We start from the raw sequence: 22,086 nt of genomic DNA on the forward strand, positions 1-22,086 counted from the left end.
CACATTGATGAGCCAAAACATTATGACCACCTGCCTAATATGCTGTTGGTCCTCCGTATGCCGCCGAGGCATGGACTCGACAATACCCCTGAAGGTGTTCTGTGGTATCTGGCACCAAAACTTGAGCAGGAGATCCTTCAAGTCCTGTAAGTTGCGAGATGGAGCCGCCGTGGATCGGACTTTTCGGTCCAGCACATCCCACAGATGCTCAATCGGATTGAGATCTGGAGAATTTGGGGGCCCGGGCAACACCGTGAACACTTCATTATGCTCCTCAAACCATTCCCGAACAATGTGTGCGGTGTGGCAACACGCATTATCCCGCTGAAAGAGGCCACTGCCATCGGGGAATACCATTGCCATGAAAGGGTTTACCTGGTCTGCAACGATGTTTGGGTGGGTGACACGTGTCAAATTGACGTCCACATGAATAGCCGGACCCAGGGTTTCCCAGCAGAACATTGCCCAGAGCATCACACTCTCTCCACCAGCTTGTCTTCCCACAGTGCATCCTGGTGCCATCGCTTCCCCAGGTAAACGGCGCACACGTATGCGCCCATCCACGTGGTCTAAAAGAAAATGGGACTCATCAGACCAGGCGACCTCCCACTGTTCCAAGGTCCAGTTCCGACGATCGCCTGCCCATTGGAGGCACTTTCGACGGTGGACAGGGGTCATCATGAGCACTCTGACCGGTCTGTGGCTACGCAGCCCCATACGCAGCAGTGTGCAATGCACTGTGGATTGTGACACATTCCTCCCGTGACAACCATTAAAATTTTCTGTGACTTGTGCCACAGTTGACCTTCTGTCGGTTCGGACCAGATGGGATAGCCTACGTTGCCCTCGCGCATCGATGAGCCATGGGCGCCAACTCCCTGTCGCTGGTTTGTGGTTTGTCCCTCCTCAGACCACTATCAGTAGGTACTCACCACTGCTGATGGGGAGCACCCCACAAGCCTTGCCATTTCAGAGATGCTCTGACCCAGTCGTCTGGCCACAACAATTTGGCCCTTGTCAAAGTCGCTCAGGTCTTTACTCCTGCCAATTTCTCCTCCATCCAACACATCAACTTCATGAACTGACTGTTCACTTGCTGCCTAATATATCGCACCCCTTGACAGGTGCCATTGTACCAAGAAAATCATTGTTATTCACGTCACCTGTCGGTGGCCATAATGTTTTGGCTCATCAGTGTACATACATGCATGCAGTTGTGTCCAAAAATATTGGCATCCTTGCTCTTTTTTTTTTGTCTTTTCAAATAACTATTTTCTTGAAAAATAAGTTGAAATTAACAAAAGTATTTTGTCTCCACAATTCTTTATTTCACTGTTAATATTACAAAACCTTTGTTTTTGATTCAGAACTTAATATATCCTTTAAATCAGAAAATATATAGAAATGGCATTGACAATTATTGACATCCTCAACTTAATGTTTGGTAGCCTTTGGACAAAATATCTACAGTCGAGCACTTTCTGTTGCCATTGTTGAGCTTCCTTCACCTATCTACTGGCAGTTTGGCCTACTCTTCTTGTGCAAATTGCTCCAGTTCTCCCAGATTTGAAGAGTGCCTTCTCCCAACTGCTGTTTTCAGATCTCACATGTGTTCAATCGGATTGAGATCTGGACTCATTGCTGGCCACTTCAGAACAGTCCAGAGTTTTGTCTTGAACCACTCCTGGATTCTTTTTGAAGTGTGTTTGGAGTCATTGTCCTCCTGCAAAACCCATGATCTTCGACGGAGACCGAGCTTTCTGATACTGGGTTGAATACTGCGCTCCAAACTGCCTTGTTTATCCTCTGATTTCATGATGCCATTTACACATTCAAGGCACCCAGTGCCAGAGGCAGCACAGCAACCATAAAACATCACTATACCTCCTCCATGTTTGACTGTAGGGATGGAGTTCTTTTCTTTGGAGGCTTCATTTTGTTTTCTGCAAACAGAGATGATGTGCTTTCCCGAAAAGCTATAATTTGTAGTACTGCAGCATAGCAAACCAATTGTTCAACTTTTCATAAAAGCACCAACATTGGTACATATGTTGACTAATGTATTCTGAACATTTCTGGACATGGAGCCACTCGAGATTTTGCCTTGGTCAGCTTTGGTGGCCATTTTCCAAAATGGCCACCATTCTACTTTAACAACATAGGATATCTGTCATTGTTATTCTCTTTGTAGGTTTCTCAAAGGTGATAAATACTCCATGTGATGTGCATTTACAAAGGAAAATAATACTAATGTCATTTGTGTTGATTTATTATATTTCCAACCATTGTATTGGGGAAAAATGGTCATTTTTATGGGAAAATCCATTTTCGAGGTGCTGTTGGCCTGACGGACAATCCCAGTGCTCTGAGGCACTGGATGGTCACCGGACCCGAGGTGGCCAGAATGATCATGGAGTTTGAGGAGGCGAACATGCATCCAAATGCCAATGAGGAGACACGTCACCATGAAGAAACACCGCGTGCACAGGAAGCATTTGCCAAAGATGTACAATCACTTGTGGCTGTCATTGAAGAGCTGGGGAATCCCTTCGAGGAGGATTAGTCCAGATTTGCTGGTCCGAGACACCAAGGAGATTGCCGATCCTGCATTGATTGAAACAGTTCGCACTGCCAAGCAGATTGGACAAGAACAGTTTCAGGCATACTCAAAGGATTGCCTCGTCGACAGAACCAAGACTATTGACGAACCTATAAAGAGGAACAAACTCCCCCTCTTCGGAACAGACAGAAGACCAAAAGCACCCAAAGGAAAGGAAGCATCTGTGAAGAATGATATGGCCTTATTTGCAAGGCTCTACATAGGCTGCCAGAACCGCGATGAGAACCTGGACGAGTTCTTCCGTCATGAAAATCAAGCATACCCTCCCGCGTTATCTGATGCAGGTAAGCTACACCTGGGTAGCAAAAGTGACTTGCTGGTGTGCCTTGAAGGCATTGCTGAAGCTGTCTGATGCACCTGCTGTCACTTCTGTTGTCCTTGACGGCGCTGTCATCGTGCGGATGTTGAAGCCTGGCACTGCCAAGACATTTGAAGAATATGCCCACCAAGTCGTCATCCCATACGTCGAGGGGCAGCAACGTCGTGCTTCACGTCTCGACCTCGTTTGGGATAGCTACAAAGATGGCTCCTTGAAGACGGTGACAAGGGAGAAACAAGGAAAAGGGGTGCGACGGCGCATAGTGAGCAACGCAGCCATACCAGGAAACTGGCAGAGTTTCCTACGTGTTGACGCAAACAAGGTGGAGCTCTTCACCTTCCTGTCCGATGTGCTGGTGCAGTCCTTCCATGATGAGGCAAAGGAGCTGGTAGTCACTGATGGTGAAGCAGTCATCTGCCTTCCGAGGCAGGAAGATGAAAGCTCTCTGGCTCTGCGGTCAAGAAGAGGCGGACACTCGCATCATGCTACATGCGGCCCATGCTGCAGAACATGACCACCGTCGGATTCAAGTTCGAACCGTCGACACGGACGTCGTCGTCTTGGCGGTGATGGTAGCCCAGGCACTACCATGCGTGGTTGAACTCTGGATTGCCTTTGGGACGGGCAAGAACTACCGCTACATCCCTGCCCATGAAATAGCTGCCTCCCTCGGTCCACAGAAGGCACATGCCCTCCCTGTCTTCCACGCCACGACCGGATGTGACACGGTATCAGCATTCGTGGGGCATGGGAAGAAATCTGCCTGGGCCACATGGAACTCGTTTCCAGAACTGACAGATTCTCTTGTGACCCTGACCACCACACCAGTCAACATCCAGGATGACCCAATGCACTGCATTGAAAGGTTTGTGGTGCTCCTCGATGACCGCACCAGTCCATATACGGACGTCAACGAGGCCAGAAAGAAACTCTTCGCCAAGAGGAACTCCGTCCAGCACATCCCACCTACCTACGATGCTTTGGAACACCATGTGAAGAGATCAGTCTTCCAGGGTGGTGATGTCTGGGGGCAGGTCTTGGTCCCTCAACCCATGCTTCCATCACCAACAAGCTGGGGCTGGCGGTAAACAGAGGATGGGTCCTACGAACCGCTCTGGACCACACTCCCTGAGGCTTCAAAAAGCTGCTTCGAGCTGGTGTCGTGCGGCTGCAAAAACGGCTGTCAAAACCGCTGCAAATGCAAGAAGGCTAATCTGCTATGCACTGGACTGTGTGCTTGTGAAGGAGAATGCCAGTAGACAGACGCAGTAGTCACAGACTGAGATATCGGCCAAGCTTAGAATGTGCAAATGCAAAGTCGCATTGCTTGCAAAAGTGTTGACTTCTTGATCCAGAGCCAGTACACTTGAGCTCAGAAACACATATTGTACTAGACTGATGTATGCGTGTACCATGTTTCCTGGTAGAATGGTAGTAGACAGTAAACCGTAGCCGCTTCGAAGTGAAGTCTGCAATAATTTGACTACATTTTCTGAGTTTGTCATTATCACGATTATCAGTTCCCTTTTCAAAATAGAGTAAAGTATGTAATCTATTCTGAAACGCAAAAGAAACTTACCACTTGTTTGAAATGTAATAAAATTGTAACAGTTCAAAATAAAACAAACCAACAATTGCTAATTGAAACATTTGCATTTTATTGATGACATTTCAAGAGTTTGACCAAGATACACCATCTCATAAGTTTGTTCTCCAGTACAGAACAGCACAGGGTGCAATGTCAGTCCCCTTTCAATAGAGTGTGTGGCCACCATTGTTTTGGATACAGGCAGTGCATCATTGGCGCATACTGCCTACCAGTCTTTGGATGGATTGCTGCTGGATTCTGTCCCACTCAGTCCTCAATGTCTGAAGCCATCTGATTTAGGACCATCTGCCTGTCCTGCCTTGCAGTGGTGACTCTTGGCCTCCCTGATCGAGGTCTGTCATCTGCAGAGTTGTGGTGGGTGTCTGTCCACCAGGGCCAATATCGTCTGGTGTGAACAGCCAAGCCGACGTGCCACCTCACGGTAGCTCAATCCGCCTTGCAGTATGCCCAAGGCACACTGCTGTTGATCCCTTGACAATCGTGGCATGTTAATTGAAATTCCCATTTTGCACTGGCGTTTTTAAAGCCAATATCAAGACATCATGTGCAGCTCATTAAAATCATCCCGTACCCCTTGGCTAATCACTGACAGTCAAAACGGCTGTTCAACAGCTGTGCTATGAAGTGACCATTGAAGGTTCAAGTGACCATCCATGACCATTTTGTCTGACAGTGAGGACACTATTGTCCAGAAATAAGTTCACACGTTTACTACACACAGTGTTATTGTTGATATTTGAAGGTTTAAAAGGTGGTAAGTTTCTTTTGCGTTTCAGTATATAATGCAATTTTTGTTGATTCCAAACCCATTGAATGTGATGAACATCATTTGACTCTTGTTCTCCAGGCAATAATGGGTACTTTTCAGTGAAAAGTTTCAGGAGAGCAGCAATTTACAAATCAAATAATGGCTTTTTTACCGAAAATACTGGCTCATAATATTTGAATATGCCTTTTCATGGTTAATTTACTGAATTTTACACTTTCCTTATATCTACCACCAATATAATAAGAAAATAAGAGCATATAGCCAATTTCGCTAAAGTAGAATGGTGGCCATTTTAGAAAATGGTCGCCGAAGCTCACCAAGGCACAATCTTGGGTGGCTCCATATCCAGTGTTGGAAATGAGTTTAGTCGGAAGTAGAGGACGGGGAAGACCGAGAAAAACTTGGCTAAATGTGGTGGAAGAGGAAATGTGGGCAAGGGGATTAAGAAGGGGAGATGCAGAAAACAGGGAAAAGTGGAGAAGATTGTCATGGGGCCCGCAAGGCTAACCCCTGCTTTTGCGGGGAAAATGGCCTTTAAGTGCGTGCGTGTGCGTGTGCGTGTGCGTGTGCGTGTGCGTGTGCGTGTGTGTGTGTGTGTGTGTGTGTGTGTGTGTGTGTGTGTGTGTGTGTGTGTGTGTGTGTGCGTGCGTGCGTGTGCGTGCGCGTGTGCGTGTGCGTGTGCGTGTGCGTGTGCGTGTGCGTGTGCGTGTGCGTGCGTGTGCGCGCGCGCGTGCGTGCGTGCGCTATTTGTTGCTGATGTTTTGAGTTTGTAGATGAAATAGTTTTGTTTCTTGGAGTCATTGCTTCTATGGTAGAGTGGGGAGTTGTTGTTTTGATCTGAAAGTTGTTGTTTTATTGCTCTCCACGTGGTTGTGATGGAGAACCGACATTATTTCTCATGATGAGTTATTGTAACCACCTCTGGTGTGTGTCTGTGTTTGGATCGTTAAGTGTTAACAAATTTAAGGCCCGGTCACACCTTGACGTTTTAGCCAGCGATGGCAACGTGTTAAAATGTATGTAAAACGCTGGCTTACGTTGAACTTTTGATGTTTTTTTTTAAAGATTCGGACGTATTCATAGCGACTTGGTCTTATGTATAACGCATTGGTAACTACACAGAACGTTTCGTTGTGTTATAGATAACTTATACCATCGAATGCTGAACCTGTTGTCGGCCTACACAACTGATGCCCAACGATAGTCTAACTCAGGCATAGCGCGTTGCACGCATCGCCGACGATGTCGTGACGTAGCCTATTAAAAGGCTGACGCACAACGATTCAAATCATAACTGCCGTAGAAATGGAAGGGTCAAAATCGCGGTCACACCTTGGCGATCTTGCCAGCATATGCCGACCTAAGAAAAATGTGTCTAAAACGTTGGGGGCACGTCGAATACGGCATGGGTAAGTTTGGTATACGTGAGTACAACGCTAAATACGCTATCATAAGTCGTAGTAAGTAGAGTACGTCAAGAAATTTTGAACATGTTCAAAATTTTACGACGTACTCGGCGTATGACACACGTTCGCATGCGATGGGGATAAGTTTTACACACGATATGTGGACGCTTACACACGTCCACAAAGGCTACTTATACTACTACTACTATATAAGCTACTCATAAGTCGAAACACGTCGCGGTAATGTCTTTTTTACGCGAAACTTATTTCTAACTTATGTTTGACGTGCTTTGAACCAATTCTTTATGTAGTCCCAACACACATCGACGTATGTTGACGTATTCCAATGACGTCTTCCGGTCGACAAAAAAAAAAAAAATGAATGTGTTTCTCGCTTACAACTGCCATATAAAGACGTGTTCCCAGCGGTTTTGGGAATTGGTATATAAAAATGGTGTTCATAAAAGGGGAACCCAACAGTGTTTTCGAGTTCCTTTTTGAGTTGATGTCCATGTCAGCAGTAACAGTATCAGTATCAGTATCAGTATTGGTATTAGTATTAGTAGTAGTTTGTTCATGTTGGCAGTAGTAGGTGGGTGTGTGGGGGAGGGTGTGGGTTATGATGGATCGTCCTTGCGTCCGCGTGTCCACGGGTAGGTTCATAGGCTGCCACTCAACGATTTAAATGGCTGCATCTCCACTATTGAAAGTAGACGCTTGCGCTCAACAATTGGATTTTTTTTACACTCAACGACTTTTAAACGGTACCACTCAGCTAGTTTCATTGTTTACAATGAACGATTTAAATTGCTGTCACTCGCCTTTGTTTTTTTTTTTTTTTTTTTTTTTGTTTTTTTTTGACGCTGGGGTTTGGAAATTTGAAGCGTTTCTTCTGAACGTGTTAAAACGCTCAAACTCGACTATTTTAAATAGACGCTGCCGATGGACAATTGGAATCATAGCCAAGCTAGACATAGAAGTGTGAATATCCTCGTCATGCCAAAGAAAAGTTTGAAGAATGCTGCAAATAAGTGTCCTGGCCGTGGCCGTGGACGCTGACGCAAGGACGATCCATTATACCGACGTCTTTCAGCCTATGAGTAACTTAAAAGTAACGTCTGTCGATGTGTGTCAACGATCGCGTAACGTGCCAACAACACGTTAATCATAGGTTAGAAATAAGTTTCGGGTACGCTAAACATTACCTCGGCGTGTCTCAACTTATGATTAACTTACAAGTAGCATGTGTTGACGTCTGTCAACGATCGCAGACCGTGCCGACAACTTGTGGCCAGCGTAGCGGAACGTCTGAGTCATACGCCGGCATACGTCGTGAAATTTCAAGCATGAAAAAATTTGAGGACAACCAAAAAGTACAACGTTTAAAGCCAACGTACAACGACTTATGGCAACGTACTACGACGTATGCCAGCGTGCTCTTAATGTTATCAAAACTTACCCATAACGTATTCAACGTTTGCCAGCGTTTTAGAAAAAAAATTCAAAAATCAGCATACGTTGGCTAAAACGTCAAGGTGTGACCGGGCCTTTAGTTGTGTGTTCATGGTTTGCCCTCTGGTGATGGGTGTACCAGGCTGTCATGGTGGTATTTGGTTGGTGCAGTGGGGGATGTCTGGTGGTCTGTACATGCTATCAGACCCAGGTTTGCGATGGATATCGAAACGAAAATCGAAGCTATTTTTCTCGTGATTTAATTGTATTGAGGAGGGTTGAAGGATGCGTTCCTCGCATTACAACTTCAGGTATTGTATTTCTCTTTTTACCAATACTACCCTTTTTTAATAGTTAATGACAGTTATATTCAAGTACACATCAAGATAAAAAAAAAAGTACGTTTGCAAAATTTGGTGGAGATTGGCTCAGCCAGTTTTTTTTGTATGATTTTCAGACCTACACACACATGCATACAAATAATTCACTTGTTGGGGGGATTTTGGAGAGGATGTTTTTTTTCTGCCTCACCCGAACCTGGATACTCCAGCACATATGCAAAATCTGGAGGAGATTGGCCAGTTTTTAAAATATTTATTTATTTTTATACCTCCGCCACCAAAGGTGGACGGAGGATATGTTTTCATGTCTTTGTCAATCTGTTTGTGAACAGGATATCTCAAAAAGTTATGGACAGATTCGGATGAAACTTGGACAGGTTGGGTGTGTGACGTGGACTCATTGATTCAGTATTGGTGAAGATCCAGATCTGGATCTGGAAATGAGAATTTTCGAAGTGATTCTTCACCATTAAGAGATTTTTGCTGGTTTTTTTATTATTTATTTATTTATTTTTGACCTGAACCTGTGTGCTCCAGCTTGTTTGCATAATCTGATGGAGATTGGGGCAGCCATTTTCTGGAAAGACAAAGATGTCACAATGCAAACAAAGAGGAGGCTGGTGAATGCTCTGGTATTTCTCGTTGCAATGTATGGATTTGAGTCATGTACAGTGAAAAAGAAAGGAAGTTTTACAGTTTTGAAATGTGGTGTCGACGATTGTTAAAAATTCCATGGATTACAAGAACAATCAAATTTGAATAAATTAGACCATCATTTACATTCGAAGTCATCCTTTGGACACATCACGTATGCAGATAACGAAGGTCTGGAGAAGTCCACCCCACTGAGTATGTTTGATGGAAGATGAGGTTGACCTTGTATGTTTGGCATGGATGGGCCAAAGGCTGAAACCAAGCTGTTTATGCCAGAGCTTCTGTAAGCAATGCAGGATAGGGATGTTCAGAGAAATATGATCTTGAATGTCACCAGACGTTGGCCACGACTTGACAGAAATAGATAACTCGAAAACTAATCTTCTCTCCATTGTGATTATCCCCATATGTGCTATCTTTCATGTGTATGTGCTGTCTTCATCATGGTGGAGCTGAACATATAAAAGCCATTGCAGAAGTGATCATGGAGAGTTGATGGAGAATGGCCAGATTGGGGATCAGAGCATTATTGTGTGGAGGTTGGAGGGAGAATGGCAATATGGGAGATTGCACATCGGGTTCAAGAGCAGGAAGAGAGGAGTGCTGGTCATAGTACATGTTGTGAGATGAGCTCACCTCCAACCCTGACGAAGAAAAGCCATGTACACCTCCACCTCTCATGTCTTTTGTCTTGCGTAATGCCTGTATGAGTATAATATATATAATGCCTGTATGAGTGTTAGGATTATTTTAAGACAGGTATTCAAGTGTTTGTCGTGATATGCAAGTCCATCTTGCTTCCTTGTCTCCTTTGCTTGTCTACATTCACTTGCTTTGCTGTGAACTCAATGTTGTTTATTAAATTTATCATTTTAAATACATTATCACTGTGGTTTGAAGTCATGGATTCACCGCCTATGCGCAGTTGCCCACACATACACTCTCTCCTGCACGACGGCGGTTGCATGTATGTGTTCTCCTTCCCTCCCTCCCTCGCTCCCACGCAATGGTGGTTGCATGTGCATGTGCTCCTTCCTTCCTTCCCTCCCTCCCACATGACAGAGCTTGCGCTTACGTGTGCTCCCTCCTGTGTGACGGAGCTTTTGCGTACGTGTGCTCCTTCCCGTGCAATGGTGCTTGAGCATACTTTGCTTCCTTCCATCCTTCCCTCCCTACCTCCTTCCGTACCGCCTTCCTTCCATCCTTCCCTCCCTACCTCCTTCCGTACCGCCTTCCGTACATCCTTCCCTCCCTACCTCCTTCTGTACGTTCTTCCCTCCCCACCTCCTTCTGTACATCCTTCCCTCCCTACCTCCTTCTGTACTCCTTCCGTCCCTACCTCCTTCTGTGCTCCTTCCGTCCCTACCTACTTCTGTGCTCCTTCCGTCCCTACCTCCTTCTGTGCTCCTTCCGTCCCTACCTCCTTCTGTGCTCCTTCCGTCCCTACCTCCTTCTGTGCTCCTTCCGTCCCTACCTCCTTCTGTGCTCCTTCCGTCCCTACCTCCTTCTGTGCTCCTTCCGTCCCTACCTCCTTCTGTGCTCCTTCCGTCCCTACCTCCTTCTGTGCTCCTTCCGTCCCTACCTCCTTCTGTGCTCCTTCCGTCCCTACCTCCTTCTGTGCTCCTTCCGTCCCTACCTCCTTCTGTGCTCCTTCCGTCCCTACCTCCTTCTGTGCTCCTTCCGTCCCTACCTCCTTCTGTGCTCCTTCCGTCCCTACCTCCTTCTGTGCTCCTTCCGTCCCTACCTCCTTCTGTGCTCCATCCGTCCCTACCTCCTTCTGTGCTCCTTCCGTCCCTACTTCCTTCTGTGCTCCTTCCGTCCCTACTTCCTTCTGTGCTCCTTCCGTCCCTACTTCCTTCCCTCCCTCCCTACCTCCTTCCGTACGTCCTTCCCGTACCTCCCTCTCCCTCTCCCCCTCCCCTCCCTACAATTTAGCCCTGAATGACCCTCAAAATTTTTCATATTGATCGGATAAAGCGTTCGATGCATGCAATCATGAAATCATGACGAAGGCAAAAAAAAACAGAGTTGGTGTCAAAGCCACCCAATGTTCGCCTGTTTATACATTTATCATTTTTAAAAGACTAGTGTAATAATATTTTTTTATAAAGCATTGCAGTGAAGTCTGATCCAAATGATTTTAAAGCAATATATGTATTTGTATATTGTAATCAGTAAAAAAGATTGGTCGATTAAAAACATAAGAAAGGAAATAACTTGCACCAAAAACTTTAACATTTTCACGCTGACGCTCACGTCGGGGGTATCGCTATAGCTCTCTGTTCTTCGAACAGGCGAGCTAAAAATCACATTTCCCATGGGGAGCACTTGACATATGCCAAGTTAAATATTTTTTTCCATGGACTAGTTTCAGAGATAGAGGTCCAAAGTTTTGTTTTTTAAATATTTTCCTTTTTTTCCCTTTTTTCCAAAACGGCTGCCACACCACCTGACCTATGACGTCATTATGATCATTAACACATACTGCATGACTCGCCACACCTATGATTAAATTTTGTCAATCGGATGAGCGGTAACAGAAAATTTGGACGGACAGATGTACAAACAACCCAAAACCATAATGCCTCCGGCGACTTCATCAGCGGAGGCATAAAAATTGTAAATCAAGCATTTTCACAGTACACGAGAGTCATGGAGAAGCTTGTGAGCTTGTGCTAGTCTTTCCTGAAATATGAAGCATTACCAATGTGCACAAGTGACATATTGTAAGAAAGGGAAATCAACACAGTCAATGACATTTACATTTGGGGTCACAATATCATGGGGCCAAAACTCAGGCAGGAACACCTCACAGGCAAACTGTAATTTTGATCTCTCTCACTATTTTTGCAGACCTATTGACATCAACGTAATAGAAATGCACAAATGTTGTCGTTTTATTATTATAATTTTTTTCTTGGAATAATTTTTTTTTTTTTGCTTGATGACTTTATTAACACTGTTGTTCAAAGGATTACTTTATAATTAATGAGTTATTGAGTGCTCTTCACCAATACAACTGAAATTGTTATGTTATTTCACATGACTGGTCACTTGACTCTTGGTTTTCTTTGAACACGCTTGCGATTTCTGGCAGACTCTTCCACAGAGGCGAGTACGGTTTTGACTCAACGGCCAAGGCTGAAACTGAAACCACGCAGCATTCCCAAAGAAATGGCCACACCTCCACCTGCTGAGCGCTCTGAGCGTATCACTTCGATCTTTGGCGCTGCACGGCCGGTGGACACGGCAGCGCGTGAGCGTGAAATTGAGGAGAGACTACGCCAGCGTGGACAAGGGCTTAAAAGGTGGGTCAGCGAGCAAGCCCAGCTTGGCCGCTTTTTTTGATTGGAAGTATCGAGTATCGTGAAAGGTGAGTTCAGGTCAATTTTAACTGCCTTCCACAAGTATATTAAAAAGTAAAAATAATCAAAAGCTAGCTTGCTGCATGAAAATTATTATTTGAAATAATGCAAGTGTCCACAACTGCTGTAATACCATTTGTTATAGCGCGACGACATCGTGCTGTTATATAATTGGCTATTCTGTCCTGTGTCTTCTGTCAAGCCTCCTGTCACACTTATGGCCGCGTACGTCCCTTTGATCTGAGGGCTATAAGTAGAAATTTGTCCAACGTCACAACTCTTCCCATCATGCAAGCCGATTCACCGTGTCTACATTTAAATTTTATAACTGCAAAATTGTTTCATCATTCTTAACCTTTTACTGCCCCCAGCTGCGCGATATCGAAGTATTCGCTTCTTGTTTTATTTGAAATTTTCACGTCCACCACCGAAGGTGAAGGAGGTTGTGTTTTCACCCCTTTCTGTGTGTCTGTGTATTTGCCTGTCTGTGTACAGGATATCTCAAAAAGTTGTGGACGGATCTGGATGAAATTTTGTGGACAGGTTGGGTGTGTGACAAGGACGAACTGATTACATTTTGGTGACTATTCAGATCCGGATCCAACTACGACAAAAATTTTTTAATGATTCTTCACCATTGAGAGATGATGCTAAAAATGACATGTAGCACAATATCTCAAAAAGTTGCAGATGGATTCGGACAAAACTTGGTGGACACTTTGGGTATGTCGCAAGGACGAATTGATTCGATTTTGGTGAAGATCCGAATCCGGATCTGGATAAGAATTATTTAATATTCCAAGTAATTCTTCACCATTGAGAGATTGGGCCAAAAACGATGTAGTATTGTATGGCATGATATTTCAAAAATGTATTGGACCTGATATGTTCTCGTGGATCAGACATTACGTGGCGGAGGTATGCGCGCTACTAAGTGCCCTTCAATTAAAAAAAAACAAAAAGATTTTGTCCCTTGTTTGATTGGTGAACTGATTGTTTTGTAGTCGAGGGAATGGAATTTGGGCTAGGTTTCAAAATACATTAGTTGGCACGTCATTGTCTTTATTTTCTCACCTTTCCCATCTTTTGTCGATCAATGTCGCAAAATTTAATTGTGGAATGCATTGGACCAAGATGCTCTCTTCTTTGAAAATTATTTTCTTCATTAATTTTTAAGCTTTTCAGCCAGTGTATAAATCCGTTAATTTAAAATGACTTGAGACAAATAATGTTGCATTAACAAGTTGACAACTGCAAAAGCTACACTCTCACAACATCTCATCACTGCTATAAGCTTTTAATTGCAGTCTATTTGGTATTTGTTGAACTCCTGTTGTTGGCCATTAGTTTTGGACAATTTGTTTCACCCAGGTGGACATTACAATCAATCAAGACAGCATTTTTTCCCCCATTGCTGTCATTTGTTGAAACTACATTTTCCAGATGGTTCACCTTGGCATCGACTCCAATTGTGATCACCTTTAAGAGGAGAGGTGTAGAAGAGATACTGCAACTTGTTAACTTGAAGATAGAGTTTGGAAGGGTTGATCGGAGGCACGGGGTGGGGGGGGGGGTAATAAAGATTATTGTGTTAAGGTTTGGGGATGATGATAAAAGATGGTGTTGCACTACTTGCTTGAAATCCTGTAGAGAACGATGTGATCGAGCATATTCTGGAAGGTGGTTTCACAGTTGGCAGAATCAAATAAAAAAAAAAAAGTTTGTGTTTAGGCATTCTCAATTTTCAACGTTTTACCAGGAGAGGGATAATAGAAAATTCTGTACATCTTGGAGTTTGTGATTAACCATGATTTTAGCTCCCATTGGATTGAGTTCAAAACGGGGGGAGGGGGCGGGGGGGTGGCTTATGGATTTGGTCTCGATTTTCGTGTGCGTGCGTGCGTCCACAACCTTATCGCGGACATGTATGGACCAATTTTATTCATATTTGGCACAAAGACAGCACATTATGGAAAACATCTGCACATCATTTTGTTTCGCAATGCGATCAAAGATGGCTGACTGAAAAACCCGATGTTGAACACGTCCTCGACCATTTCTCGGACATGCGTTTACTGGTGGTGTTCAAACTTAGCATGCAGATAAGGAATGATGGCTTACATGAGCACGTCATTTTATTTTTTTTTGAGATCGGATCCAAGATTGCTAACTGGTGGCCATTTTGTTCCTTCAAAGTGTCCCTGAAAATTTCTCAGACATGCATGGTCTGATTTTGTTCAAACTTGGCACAAGCGCAGTACTTCATGGCATCCACGGGCTGCTCACTTTATTTTGCGATCTGATCAAAGATGACCGACTGGAAGGCTGGTCGCCATTTTAGTTCTAAATAAATATGAGCGAGCCCTTTTACTCCACACAGCAAAATTGCTAAAACAGGGGCTACGACATTGTATGTCTTTTTTAAATTATTATTTAATTTTTTTTCTCCTCTTTTTCCAAGGTAAGACATTGATGGACTGCGGATGTCTCGCCTATGACTAGCATGAGAGGCACGCTTTGCTATTTCCTCAGCCCAGGAGAGGTCCTGGCTAATAGTAAGGCCGAGAGGTTCAATAAACAGAACCTCTTCCAGTGGCTGACTATGGCAATGGATAGGTGGCTTGGCTTGCTGATCAATCCAGAGCAACACTGTTAGATTGAGATTTTCCACGATTAAAGGAGATGTTGCATTTCTAAGAGCAGAATCAAATCAAGTCCAGATCAGCACAAAGTGATGTAGTTGCAGTCTGCTTAGCAGTGAGGTCGGGGTACTGTACGGTACAGTTAAATAAAATAATAACAGGCTCATTGATTTATGTACAGTGGGTTGACAAATGGCAAATCTGGGCACCATTTGGACATGACAGCAATGGAAAGAACTAATGGGAAAAGAGGACATGGGAGAGAAGGAAACCAAAACCTGAAAGTAAGAAGATTTGGTTAGGTTGGGTTAATGGGGGTAGAATAATTTGCAGATAGAGATATGGGATTACTAAAGATAGGGGTGTCCTGCCAACTTGAAGTTATCTGGGGAAGAGGAATTGAACAGCCTTTGTGAGATGCTTCCACAAATCGGAGAAAAGGACAAAACAGTGGAAGTGGGCAACAAGCCTGACTTTTGTGAGCTCAACAAAGAGGGGGTTATTTGAAATTTGTTAAACCCCCTGCCCCCTTCCCATCCTTTGCACCCTTTTCCCCAAATGTATGCTGATTTTATATGATGTGCAACATCAGTTACACAATTCTCGTTTTTTTGTGAATTTAAATTTTTGTTGATATTTGCTTATTGCAGTTTTTGTTGAAATGATGACTTGTATAGTCCAATATTGAGGTAAGTGCACCTGCTAATTTTCATGGTAATTTTACTTCCTGTACTAAATTGTTATTGAAGTGTTAGTTTTGTTATCATGGCATTGTGGAACGAGTCTTGATTCCTCAGTAATGGGTTAATTTGCTGTCGTAACTGTTAATTCTGGTTGCATCGCTGACCCCAGGAGTGGCATGGGGTCTGTGCTTTGGCGTGCTATTTCATTTATGCATTGTGGTTTGCCCTTTGGCATGCCCCATCAGTCAGGGAATCGCAAGGAAATTAGATGCAGGTGGAGGCCACTCAGCCCATCATGCCTGTGCCACATCAACACCACACCAATTTATCAACACAAGATCAAATAAGAAAACGCAAAAAGGTATTATTTATTTATTTATTTATTTGTTGTTTTTTAAAAAAAAATTCTTTCTTTTCAGAGGAGGGGGCATGGGCTTGGGTAAAAAATAAAATTAAAAAAACACACAACAACCACACAACACCCCTTGACAAGACACCCCCACCAGCACACAATCACCCACCAATGCTCAGTGACCTAAAAGTTCTGCCAACATCCCTACCACCTCTCCATCTCCATCTCCAATACTTCCAGCTTCTGATCCAATTCCAATTTAAACCCAGAAGGCCACTCGGTAGAATGCATACCCCAGCCAGAATGCCTGATTCACCAGAACATATCGGGTCCAATACATTTTTGAAATATCATGCTGTGCAGTACTATATCGTTTTTTGGCCCCATCTCTCAATGGTGAATAATCACTTAAAAGTTAAATACACTGAACAAAAATATAAACGCACCAAGCGATTGTTACTATTTTACCTCGAACTCATTAATACTAAATCTTCACAACAATTTGGTTATAGAATCCATGACAATTGAGCATTAAATTTCAAAGAGTTCCTTGAGAATTCTGGCGACAGTCTTTGCGCTACAACAGCCGACACAACCGAGGTGTCACTGTCAGAGTTCACACAGTCAGTAGCGGGTGTGTCCACCGTTGGCGTCGCGCAGAGCGGTGCATCTCCGGCGCATGGACATCACCAGATTATCGATGGTGGCCTGAGGGATGTTTTCCCATTCCTCCTGGAGAGCCACACGGAGCTGGCGGACGTTCTCTGGGACTGCGTAACGTTGTCGTACGCGTCGATCAAGAACGTCCCAAAGGTGCTCGAAGGGCGACATGTCGGGAGAATATGGAGGCCAGTCGAGGACATCAATGTCCTCCTCACCCAGGAAGTCCATGCAGATCCTGGCAACATGGGGGCGAGCATTGTCGTGCTGAAACGTCACATGGTGAAGGCGCACAAACGGCACGACGATGGGTCTGAGTATCTCGTCCCTGTACCGCTGCCCGTTCAAGTTGCCTTCAATGAAATGAAGCCGAGTGCGCTCTCCATGGCATATGCCTGCCCACACCATAACACTGGCACCACCGTGTGACACCCGACGAAGGACATTGGCGTCAGTGTAGCGCTCCCCAGCCCGACGCCAGACGCGGAGTCCGCCATCAGCCCGATACAGCTGGAACCGTGACTCATCGGTGAACAGCACTCTCCTCCATCGTGCGAGGGTCCAGCGCAAGTGAACATTGGCCCAGTTCAGTCGGGTCTGACGCCGGACTGCAGTGAGGTCGAGTCCCCGGTGTGGTCGGCGGGCTCGGAGGTTGGCCTCCCTCAAGCGGTTACGCACCGTCTGGGCTGAAATGCGCCTGTTATGCAGCCCGACAGTCTCATCGGCAGTCCTCGTGGCCGGTCGGAGTCGATACCGGAGATGTTGCAGCCTCATGTGACGATCTTGACCGGCGGTGGTCACACGTGGTCGCCGGGCATGTGGGCGGTTCACGGTGCTTCCAGTCTCTCTGAGGCGCGTTCTCAGGCGGCTAATGGTGGAGTGGTGGACATTGAAGTGTGCTGCAACGGCCCGTACTGACGTCCCAGCATTCAGCATGCCAATGGCGCGCTCCCTCAAGATTTGTGACATCTGTGGCATGTTGACATTTGGCACCAGTCCACATTTTGGGGAGGCCTTTTATAGGGCAAGCTATAGGGAATGTTTGTGTCCTGGTCACGCTCACTGACCATCACTCTGTCAAGCCCCATGGTGCTCATGGGAAGGATTACTCAACGTGTGAGTCCACACACTCAGAGTGGTCAATTTCAATGGGAACATCTGTCTTGAGTAAAACAAAGGAACCATTGCTCTAACATATCATCGGTTTGACCATTTTCCCATAATGGCAATCTTGACTTGGATATTTAGGTTGGTGCGTTTATATTTTTGTTCAGTATAATTATTGTAACCAGATCCGGATTCGGATCTTCAACAAAATCAAATCAATTCGGCCTTGCGACACACGCAACGTGTCCACCGAGTTTCATCCAAATCCGTCTACAACTTTTTGAGATATCGTGCTATATATCATTTTTAGTCCAATCTCTCAATGATGAAGAATCACTTTAAAAATTCTTGCAGTCGGATCTGGATCTTCACCAAAATCTAATCAGTTCGTCTTTGTCACACACCCAACCTGTCCACAAAATTTCATCTGGGTCCGTCCACAACTTTTTGAAATATCCTGGACACAGACAAGCAGCCAGAAAGGGGTGAAAACATAACCTCTTTCACCTTCGGTGGCGGAGGTAAAAAAAAATGCCTTCTGCATCAACTTCATAGCATTCCTTATCTCATGACTCAACCACCCTGGCCTCTTTCTGCTTATAGTTTTACACCTCCTTGGAATGTTCTTACTCTGTACTCCACACATTGTCCTATTGTTAGCTTCTCCCAATCTACATCACCCAACTCTCCTTATACCCTCAAGGTTTTTCTTCCTGAAATATAATGGCCTCACCTTACACTTTATACCACCCACCATGAAATGGTGTTGCAACATCAGGTATCAGAGGTTCACTTTGTCTAAAGTCGAAACAGAGGGCAAAATATCCTGCTTGCGAAATAAAATTTGGCATTAATATTATTCATGCCTGTTCTGTCATTTCAAAAGTGAATGGTTAGCTTTAGAAACGCAGTGTGGGGAAGCCGCCACCGTAAAACAGGAGACAGACAGACAGACATCATGGTTCGCAATGTACAATGGAAGACTTCCCTTCCAAGGAACTTCATTTCAGAAATTAACCATTTGGTACATCATGCTCATCATGCCTGCACAACTGTCAATGGTATGACAGTTTTTTTGTGTACAAGGCTCGTGGAAGAGACAGACCAATGAATGGATCAGGACGCAACAGGTCAAAAGGAACAGTGGAAGCATCTGATGTCATATCAATATCTTTCCCTCTTTCCCTCTTTCCCTCTCTCCCTCTCTCCCTCTCTCCTGCCCTTCTCTCCTCTCGTTCGCTCTTCTCTCTCTCTCTCTCTCTCTCTCTCTCTCTCTCTCTCTCTCTCTCTCTCTCTCTCTCTCTCTCTCTCTCTCTCTCTCTCTCTCTCTCCCTCTCCCTCTCCCTCTCCCTCTCCCTCTCCCTCTCCCTCTCCCTCTCCTCTCTCTCTCTCTCTCTCTCTCTCTCTCTCTCTCTCTCTCTCTCTCTCTCTCTCTCTCTCTCTCTCTCTCTCTCTCTCTCTCTCTCTCTCTCTCTCTCTCTCTCTCTCTCTCTCTCTCTCTCTCTCTCCCTCCCCTCTCCCCTCTCCCCTCTCTCTCCCCTCTCTCTCCCTCTCCCCTCTCCCCTCTCTCTCCCCTCTCCCTCTCCCCTCTCTCTCTCCCTCTCTCTCCCTCTCCCCTCTCCCCTCTCTCCCCTCTCCCTCTCCCCTCTCTCTCCCTCTCTCTCTCTCTCTCTCTCTCCCTCTCTCTCCCCTCTCCCTCTCCCCTCTCTCCTCTCTCTCCCCTCTCTCTCCCCTCTCTCCCCTCTCACATGTGACCTTTAATTGTTCAAATATAAGTGGGTTGAGGGGTAATACAGGCAGAAGCCCATCCAATGACGCATTCGCGTCAAATTCTATTTACTCGTTTGGCACTGCCTAAACTTTTGCATGTTATTTATAATGCTACTCTCACTTGAACTTTTTATTTTGTTCAAGGACTGCTGAGTTTACGTTACGCTGCCGCCCCCCCCACCCCCCCTGCAAAAAAACAAACTCCTCTGCAGTTGTGTATTTTTTAAAATCTCCTCCTCTTACTGCAATTCAGCCTGTTCTCACCAGTTCAAACTACCAGGACTTGTTATACCTTGCTCTTCTCAGCTACTCTCATAAGTTTGCCATTTCATTCTCTTGGCAAAAAAAAGATTGGAAAATGTTATAAGATTTAGCAATTTCAGAAGCTCCATTTTGCTCTGGATTTGTGGTGCTGGAAGTCTGGCAGCCTTGGTTCTGCCAATGCATTGTTTAAGATTGTTGAATGTGAGGAAAACCCAGGCCTACAACTAGCTTCCTGTTGGTGTGAATGGAGCAATAACAGCATTTCCACATCAAGTGGCACAATAACTCGATAATTACCCAAAATAAAATTGAGAACGCTTGTGTTTGAATGCTTGTCTTGTGTTAATTTAGATTTTTTTGGTGTCCTTGTCCATCATGTCTGCTATAACAAGAGAGACATTTATGGAAGTCTTTGTCACTCTTCAGCTTAGGTAAGAATGATAAAATAATTTTTCTATTGCCTTACACAAGAAAAAAATCCATTCATCTTTTTATTTGTATGTGCTTTTATCACTGAATATTTTTACATCTTCGACATCTGTAGAGTTTGATTTGAGAGGGTGATGAAGTATGTGCCTTCTCAGCAAATCAATGTAACTTACAATAAGATTGGCTGGCTTTTGTCTGAATCTTGTATTAAACAGCATGACAAATTATTCCACTGCTTTAAGGCCTCAGAGCTGGCGTAGCAATGAAGACGTTGGTGAGCGGCGACGGAGCAGTGACACTTCTGATGCAAGCCGCAGCTCACGCACAGCGAGTGTGGGCAGTTCTACAGGAAAAGGTGTCGTACCTGGGCCAGGGAATGTGTGTTCTTATGAAATTACTTTGAGATGATTGAGAGTCTCATTCACCGTGCCGTTTGTCTTGAATTGTGATATTTTTGGATCGAAGTACGACGGCTTGAATGTGGATCCACTCTTGAGGGCGCAAAGGAGTGTGTGTGTGTGTGTGTGTGTGTGTGTGTGTGTGTGTGTGTGTGTGTGTGTGTGTGTGTGTGTGTGTGTGTGTGTGTGTGTGTGTGTGTGTGTGTGTGTGTGTGTGTGAGAGAGAGATATTGTGTGTATATGTATATATATATATGTATACAGTCAAAGCTCGTTACTATGCCACCCGTCGGGACCGAGCAAAAGTGGCATAGTAGCGAGAGTGGCATAGTAACGAGATTTTGTAAAAACGGCCTTATTTTCTCAAGTTACCCATCTGTAGTTAATCTTTAGACAAAATTTATTCCAGCAAGTAAAAGGCACGACTGTTGTATAAGCTAAGCGAACGGAGAACATACACACACTAACAGAGTTCACACACTAACATATGGCATGGCGAGAAATTCACGACACACAAAGCTTTCAAGAATCGTCGGCTGGCGCATCTTCTTTCGGCGGATCTCGTGCATCTCGTTGTCTAGCCGATCGCACGCTTGCATCACACCGGGCTTCCCGCTTCTCTGCTGCATGAACTTCTGGACGGTGCTACAAGCGCGCTGGGCTTCCTCGAACGGAACGATTTCCTCCTCGACAGTTACCTCGTCATCTTCGCTTTCCACCGGCTCCTCACTGCACAGAATCTCCTCCGCAATCTCCTCCAGCGTGAGATACCCGCCAGTCGCGAGGCGCTCGTCGGCTTCGAGAAAGTCAGACAGCTCGATCTCCTCGTTCTCGTGCATCTTTTCCTCGGCAGGCAGAGCTTCCCAGATGTCGGGCAGCTCCGCATCCTGTGGCTCAGTTTGGATCTCCTCTTTGATGAACTTGGCCTTCGCGAAACAGTTCCTGATCGTCGACTTGCCGACCTGCTCCCAAGCACGCCGGGCGACGTGTAGAGCGTCGAGCAACGTGAACTTGAACTCCTTTCCCTCGTCTATGGCCTCAAGCGGGTGGCATAGCAGGAGCTTCTTGTAGTGGCGCTTGAGGTTCCCTATGATTCCCTGATCCATTGGTTGCGAATTGGCTGTCGTGTTGGGTGGGAAGAAGACCAGTTGGATGTTGTTCAGCTCGAGCTCGGGAGGGTGGCCAGAGAAGTTATCGAGACAGACCAGCACTCTGCGTCCCTGCTGGCCGAGTCGTCCGTCCCACG

General features: G+C 45.2%; 1 protein-coding gene across 4 annotated transcripts in view; it reads left to right on the top strand.

Annotated features, from left to right (window-relative positions):
- Positions 1-22,086, top strand: part of LOC147029797 (eukaryotic translation initiation factor 4B-like) — a 186,396-nt gene that overhangs the window by 76,060 nt on the left and 88,250 nt on the right. For all 4 annotated transcript variants that reach the window (XM_085873131.1, XM_085873132.1, XM_085873129.1 and 1 more), the window contains exons 10-11: positions 12,268-12,478; positions 20,685-20,797. In XM_085873131.1, the coding sequence (XP_085729257.1) occupies positions 12,268-12,478; positions 20,685-20,797 (324 nt within the window). The remainder of the gene's footprint in view (positions 1-12,267; positions 12,479-20,684; positions 20,798-22,086) is intronic.

This window comes from Eptatretus burgeri, chromosome 3 (assembly GCF_056783735.1).
Source record: "Eptatretus burgeri isolate ZD-2024b chromosome 3, Ebu_testis_v1, whole genome shotgun sequence".
Classification (NCBI taxonomy): domain Eukaryota; kingdom Metazoa; phylum Chordata; class Myxini; order Myxiniformes; family Myxinidae; genus Eptatretus; species Eptatretus burgeri.